Source organism: Lucilia sericata, unplaced genomic scaffold (assembly GCF_015586225.1).
Source record: "Lucilia sericata isolate MDLA Ls3-8-SP2 unplaced genomic scaffold, ASM1558622v1 Contig001749F_arrow, whole genome shotgun sequence".
Lineage (NCBI taxonomy): Eukaryota > Metazoa > Arthropoda > Insecta > Diptera > Calliphoridae > Lucilia > Lucilia sericata.
The window spans coordinates 45,001-52,500 of NW_023995652.1; the positions used below are offsets into that span (position 1 = coordinate 45,001).

The following is a 7,500-nucleotide window of genomic DNA, read 5'->3' on the forward strand; positions in this document are numbered from 1 at the left end:
ACTAACTAACTAACTAACTACTAACTAACTAACTAACTAACTAACTAACTACTAACTAACTAACTAACTAACTAACTAACTAACTAACTAACTACTAACTAACTAACTACTAACTAACTAACTAACTAACTAACTAACTAACTAACTAACTAACTAACTAACTAACTAACTAACTAAGAACTAACTAACTAACTACTAACTACTAACTAACTAACTAACTAACTAACTAACTACAACTACTAACTAACTAACTAACTAACTAACTACGAACTAACTACTAACTAACTAACAACTAACTAACTAACTAACTACTAACTAACTAAACTAACTAACTAACTACTAACTAACTAACTAACTAACTAACTAACTACAACTAACTAACTAACTAACTACCTAACTAACGAACTAACTAACGAACTAACTAACTATCTAACTACTAACTAACTACAACGAACTAACTAACTAACTAACTAACTAACTACTAACTAACTAACTAACTAACTAACTAACTACCTAACTAACTAACTACTAACTAACTAACTAACTAACTAACTAACTACTAACTAACTAACTAACTACTAACTAACTAACTAACTACTAACTAACTAACTAACTAACTAACTACTAACTAACTAACTACTAACTAACTAACTAACTAACTAACTAACTAACTAACTAACTAACTAACTAACTACTAACTAACTAACTAACTACTAACTAACTAACTAACTAACTACTAACTAACTAACTAACTAACTAACTAACTAACTAACTACCTAACTAACTAACTAACTAACTAACTACTACCTAACTAACTAACAACTAACTAACTAACTAACTAACTAACTAACTAACTAACTAACTAACTAACTACTAACTAACTAACTAACTAACTACTAACTAACTAACTAACTACTAACTAACTACTAACTAACTAACTAACTAACGACTAACTAACTACTAACTAACTAACTACTAACTAACTAACTAACGAACTAACTAACTAACTAACTAACTAACTAACTAACTAACTAACTAACTAACTAACTAACTAACTAACTACTAACTAACTAACTAACTAACTAACTAACTAACTACTAACTAACTAACTAACTAACTAACTAACTAACTAACTAACTAACTAACTAACTAACTAACTAACTAAAAACTAACTAACTAACTAACTAACTAATTACAGATTACAGTCCATTTTATTGACTATAGTTCAGACTATAGGTCAGTCTAAAGTCCGGATTATAGCTCAGTCTATAGTCCAGATTATAGGTCAGTCTTTAGTCCAGACTATAGTCCAGTCTAGAGACCAGACTATAATAGTGTCTATTAGACTAATTAACTGACTAAGCGTTATCATGTTGTGCCAATGATCTATTTAGTTGAATCAGTTGATTTGTTAGTGGGTTTTTGCGATGGTCTGACCAGACCATAGCATTATTATGTCAGGAGTGTGAATCTTAATTGATTTACAAGATACTCTTGGTTTTTAATCATGAAGCTGACCTTTCTTGTATTTATTATTTGTGAGAAATGTTAATTGAAGAAAATTCTTCGACAGCATGTACAATTTCCAAATTAATTGCACTATTAATGATATTTCCTTTCATCATAACAACTTATACATAAAATATTTTAGTACAATTAATAATAAATATTTTGCAATAACAAACATTAGATTGTACAAGCAAGACCTTGACGTATAAAATTTCGAAAGTGAATGTTCGATAATTATGAATCACAATATTTATACTACATATGACAACAGTACATATCTTTAAATGAAGACAAACTGAAAAACTAAATTTATCTTGTAATACTAATAGCAGGAAAAAATATTTAGGCAACATTTGTTTGGAAGTGCCTTCCGTTTTCCAATGAAAGATAACTTCTTTTTTTTTTGAAATTTTATCAATTATACATATAAAATGATTCCCCCGACAAGACGAAAATAGATAACAAAAATCTATAAAATCTTTAAAGAACAAAACAAATAAATTATTTGTTAATAAAAAGTCTTGCAATTAAGAAACAAACGGTTAAATTGAAAATTCAAAATAAAAATTACGACAAATTTTTAGAAAAATGAAAGTGTTTGTGTTTATCACTGTTGTCATAGGTTGTTTAATAAACCACATAAATGCAGATACATTTGATGAATGTGAAGATGTAGATCCGGATACATATGTTGCCAGTTCGGAAAGTTGTTCGGCTTATATACTTTGTAATGGAGACGATTCGGAGTTGTATGAATGTGATGAAGGAGAGTATTTCGATAGTGAAAGTGAATCATGTGATGCTAAAGAAAATGTTGTTTGTCCTTTGGATAATAACGAGGGAGAAGATGGAGAAGGTGATGGTGATGGCGATGGTGAAGAAGAACCTGAAGAACCTGTTGTAACAACAGCTGCTCCCACTACCGTAGCTACTACTACAGTGCCACCTATTACAATGGCCACGACTCCAGCTGAAATTTTAGATATACCACCAGTTGTTAAGGATACTTGTCCCGCCACCGATGATCCCAATCAAATTGTTTATATATCCAGTAGTAATACATGCTCCGATTATTATGTTTGCTATCATGGTCATCGCATTGAAATGCACTGCACCGATCATTTACACTTTAATACGCTAACGGGAAAATGTGATTTTCCAGAAAATTCAAATTGCAAGGTAAATTGAAATAATATTGGGAAGAGTCTTATTCGATATACTATATGTAGGATCAGAAAAAATAGCACAGGCTTTACTTTACTAAATCAAAATCTGGGCTCAGAATTGCTCTATTACATGAGGTTTTCAAGATATCGTGTTATAATGTTTTTAAAATTGTTCAACAGAAAGTGGGCTTAAAAAGGGGAGTTCGATCAACATGTAATATAGCTTATAGATTCATTTAAGAATAGATCTATAGGCGTACCATACTGCAATAGTGTTACAAAGAATGGATTATATAAGCAATGACGTTATCACTAGTCCCACAAATGCTATTTAAGAATCCAAAATAGTTCTCTTTGAGAAAATCTTCTGCTAAAAGTACTTCCAAAATCTAGAGCTGATACGTCAGTAGTTAATCTCTCAATTTACCAGCAGTGTATCTATTTCTTTAGGAGTTATTGTAAAAATTTCAAGGTGATCCTAGTATATTTAAATATATATACATATCCCTGCATTTTCTATCTCTATCTTGTACTCTTAAATTAAATTATTAAATTTTATTTCACAGATTAACAATCAACCGCCTTCGCCTACAAATAAATGTCTGCCACATGTCACCGATTTCTTTCCTCATCCACAAAAGTGCAATTATTTCTTTTATTGCATCAAGGGCTATCAAACACTACAGCAATGTCCATTCTATTATGGTTGGGATATTGAGAGGCGCACGTGCGTCCATATGACACATGCCAAGTGTTATGGCAATACGCATTAGTCAATGAGTTTTTTTTTTTGTTAAGAAAGAAAACTTCTCACTCATTTTATCGAGCGTGTCATTGATTTTAACATTGAAAAACAGAGCTTTAAAGGATTTTAATTATTATAATTAAATTTTCAATTTTAGTTTTTAATTTAAAATCGAATAAATTGAGTTGCAGCACCTGCGATCTGATAGGATTTGAGAATTTTGCAATGTTGACTGGTTTAAGTTGAAAAGCCATTCCTTTAAGCTCTGATTTTTTTTAATCTCATCTCATCCTGCTAAGTATTTTGTAAGTATTTTAGTTAAATAAATATTAAACATAAAAAAGTGTAAATAAAACTTTATTTTAATCTGTAGTATATTGTATGGATTATAGTGCGGTTAATAATTTGCACCATTGTCTAGTCTAATCTATCAAATAGACTAACATATAATCTATAGTGTATGTGGACTAAAGTCCAGTCTATAGTCTGAAGGGCAGTCTAGTCTGTTGTAATGCTATAGCTCAGCTTATAGTCTACACTATGCTTTAGAATATTGTCTGGCCTATAGCCAATATTATAACCAGGCATATTCTGGACAATAGTCTAATCTATAATCAGACCTAAAGTATAGTCTATAATCAAAACTAGTCTAGTCTAGTCTATAGTCTAGTCTATAGTCTAGTCTATAGTCTAGTCTATAGTCTAGTCTATAGTCTAGTCTATAGTCTAGTCTATAGTCTAGTCTATAGTCTAGTCTATAGTCTAGTATATAGTCTAGTCTATAGTCTAGTCTATAGTCTAGTCTATAGTCTAGTCTATAGTCTAGTCTATAGTCTAGTCTATAGTCTAGTCTATAGTCTAGTCTATAGTCTAGTCTATAGTCTAGTCTATAGTCTAGTCTATAGTCTAGTCTATAGTCTAGTCTATAGTCTAGTCTATAGTCTAGTCTATAGTCTAGTCTGTAGTCTAGTCTATAGTCTAGTCTATAGTCTAGTCTATAGTCTAGTCTATAGTCTAGTCTATAGTCTAGTCTATAGTCTAGTCTATAGTCGTCTATAGTCTAGTCTATAGTCTAGTCTATAGTCTAGTCTATAGTCTAGTCTATAGTCTAGTCTATAGTCTAGTCTATAGTCTAGTCTATAGTCTAGTCTATAGTCTAGTCTATAGTCTAGTCTATAGTCTAGTCTATAGTCTAGTCTATAGTCTAGTCTATAGTCTAGTCTATAGTCTAGTCTATAGTCTAGTCTATAGTCTAGTCTATAGTCTAGTCTATAGTCTAGTCTATAGTCTAGTCTATAGTCTAGTCTATAGTCTAGTCTATAGTCTAGTCTATAGTCTAGTCTATAGTCTAGTCTATAGTCTAGTCTATAGTCTAGTCTATAGTCTAGTCTATAGTCTAGTCTATAGTCTATAGTCTAGTCTATAGTCTATAGTCTAGTCTATAGTCTAGTCTATAGTCTAGTCTATAGTCTAGTCTATAGTCTAGTCTATAGTCTAGTCTATAGTCTAGTCTATAGTCTAGTCTATAGTCTAGTCTATAGCCTAGTCTATAGTCTAGTCTATAGTCTAGTCTATAGTCTAGTCTATAGTCTAGTCTATAGTCTAGTCTATAGTCTAGTCTATAGTCTAGTCTATAGTCTAGTCTAGTCTAGTCTATAGTCTAGTCTATAGTCTAGTCTATAGTCTAGTCTATAGTCTAGTCTATAGTCTAGTCTATAGTCTAGTCTATAGTCTAGTCTATAGTCTAGTCTATAGTCTAGTCTATAGTCTAGTCTATAGTCTAGTCTATAGTCTAGTCTAGTCGTATAGTCTAGTCTATAGTCTAGTCTATAGTCTTGTCTATAGTCTAGTCTATAGTCTAGTCTATAGTCTAGTCTATAGTCTATAGTCTAGTCTATAGTCTAGTCTATAGTCTAGTCTATAGTCTAGTCTATAGTCTAGTCTATAGTCTAGTCTATAGTCTAGTCTATAGTCTGGTCTATAGTCTGGTCTATAGTCTAGTCTATAGTCTAGTCTATAGTCTAGTCTATAGTCTAGTCTATAGTCTAGTCTATAGTCTAGTCTATAGCCTAGTCTATAGTCTAGTCTATAGTCTAGTCTATAGTCTAGTCTATAGTCTGGTCTATAGTCTGGTCTATAGTCTAGTCTATAGTCTAGTCTATAGTCTAGTCTATAGTCTAGTCTATAGTCTAGTCTATAGTCTAGTCTATAGTCTAGTCTATAGTCTAGTCTATAGTCTAGTCTATAGCCTAGTCTGTAGTCTAGTCTATAGTCTTGTCTATAGTCTAGTCTATAGTCTAGTCTATAGTCTAGTCTATAGTCTAGTCTATAGTCTAGTCTATAGTCTAGTCTATAGTGTAGTCTATAGTCTAGTCTATAGTGTAGTCTATAGTCTAGTCTATAGTGTAGTCTATAGTCTAGTCTATAGTCTAGTCTATAGTGTAGTCTAGTCTAGTCTATAGTCTAGTCTAGTCTAGTCTATAGTCTAGTCTATAGTCTAGTCTATAGTCTAGTCTAATCTAGTCTATAGTCTAGTCTATAGTAAAAACTTTATTTTAATCTGTAATTTGATATAATAACGTATAGTAAGTATGTTTTAGAATACAGTTTTTCTTCAAATATTTCATCAATGTGAAACTTCTCTTGCGGGAATCACAGCAACAATGAAGAACAAAAATTCTTAGCAATAAAAGTAGCACTTTCTTCAAGAGATTCAATTGTTTCTTTTCAAAATTTTATCGATTTTTTGTTAAAATTCTGCTTAATTTTCTTAAGTAATTTACTAATGACATTTGCTTGTCTACAAAAGTGTTCTACAACATGTTTAAGTTTATTTTTTGTTTTGACATGTTTCTTTATTTTCGACAAAAGAAATAAGATAAGAAATACAAAATGCTCATCATGTTTAATGATGCACGAATAGAAATGTGTGTATTTCTGGATATATTCGAAACTGTTTTTTGGTTATCATTGTTACTTTGGAAAAGAGAATGCACAGTGGGTTAGATAGTAATAAAAGTTATTTAGTTTTAGATAAAGAGTTTAAAGGTTTTGGCCTAACGGTCTTCAAATTACGGATATATGATCCAAGTATTGGCATTATGATTAAATTATTACATTATTGTGCATAAAAATGCATTTACAACATAAAATAGTAAAACTTTATTTAAAACACGTGTCAATTATAAATAATAAAATATATTTAATTGAAAGTTTTATAAATACTTTTCACCATGAATATGGTTTGAAATGTGAAACCTATCCTGTAATCTCATTTATTTACATTCACTCTATGAGCATTGTTTATGGGAATACAATAAGTTATTCTTTTATATTCACTTTCAAACAATGAATACAGTTGTCAATGTAAATGAAATAACTATTAATTAATAAAAAATTCTCTTAAATAAGTTATTAATAAAAATGTGCTGTTATAAGAACATGCAGCGTAAGTAATTCGAAATAATTGGGAAAATTCTGTACCATTTAAATAAATAAAAATTTAAGGAAATATTAATTTGGATATTATTTCAAATGTAATTTTTAATAATTTTACAAAATTGTCCTATTCACAATGCGCGTCGTATCATTATATGTCATAATTAGTCTTTAAGGCGCCACGAACGAAGTGCCCAAACTAAACTAAATCCCTAAATCGATAATGAAATAAGTCCCCAATTTTATATACTTAGCGAAACCGATGTTCGACACGCCTTACAAGTGAGAGCCAATGCGTCCGGCCGTAGGTAGTTAGTTTGTTAGATGAATTACGGATATATGTTAGTTAGTTAGTTAGTTAGTCAGTTTAGTTTAGTTAGTTAGTTAGTTAGTTAGTTGGTTAGTCAGTTAGTTAGTTAGTTAGTTAGTTAGTTAGTTAGTTAGTTAGTTAGTTAGTTAGTTAGTTAGTTAGTTAGTTAGTTAGTTAGTTAGTTCGTTAGTTAGTTAGTTAGTTAGTTAGCTAGTTAGTTAGTTAGTTAGTTAGTTAGTTAGTAGTTAGTTAGTTAGTTAGTTAGTTATTAGTTAGTTAGTAGTTAGTAGTTAGTTAGTTGTTAGTTAGTTAGTAGTTAGTTAGTTAGTTAG

At 30.3% G+C, this 7,500-nt stretch overlaps 1 protein-coding gene across 1 annotated transcript; it reads left to right on the top strand.

The window, feature by feature from the left end:
- Positions 1–2,018: 2,018 nt before the first annotated feature.
- On the top strand, positions 2,019–3,771 carry LOC119612589 (chitin-binding domain protein cbd-1-like). Its single transcript, XM_037968398.1, has 2 exons — positions 2,019–2,688; positions 3,242–3,771. Exons 1-2 carry the CDS (start codon positions 2,098–2,100, stop codon positions 3,446–3,448), a joined length of 798 nt encoding a protein of 265 aa, XP_037824326.1. The 5' UTR covers positions 2,019–2,097; the 3' UTR covers positions 3,449–3,771.
- The last annotated feature ends 3,729 nt before the right edge of the window (positions 3,772–7,500 follow it).

What these genes read in the sequence shown, in the direction of transcription:
- LOC119612589 (XM_037968398.1), top strand. Translation starts at nt 2,098, where the DNA reads ATGAAAGTGTTTGTGTTTATCACTGTTGTCATAGGTTGTTTAATAAAC. An exon ending in CAGAAAATTCAAATTGCAAG is followed by an intron (nt 2,689 to 3,241) that starts GTAAATTGAAAT and finishes TTTATTTCACAG; the next exon opens with ATTAACAATCAACCGCCTTC.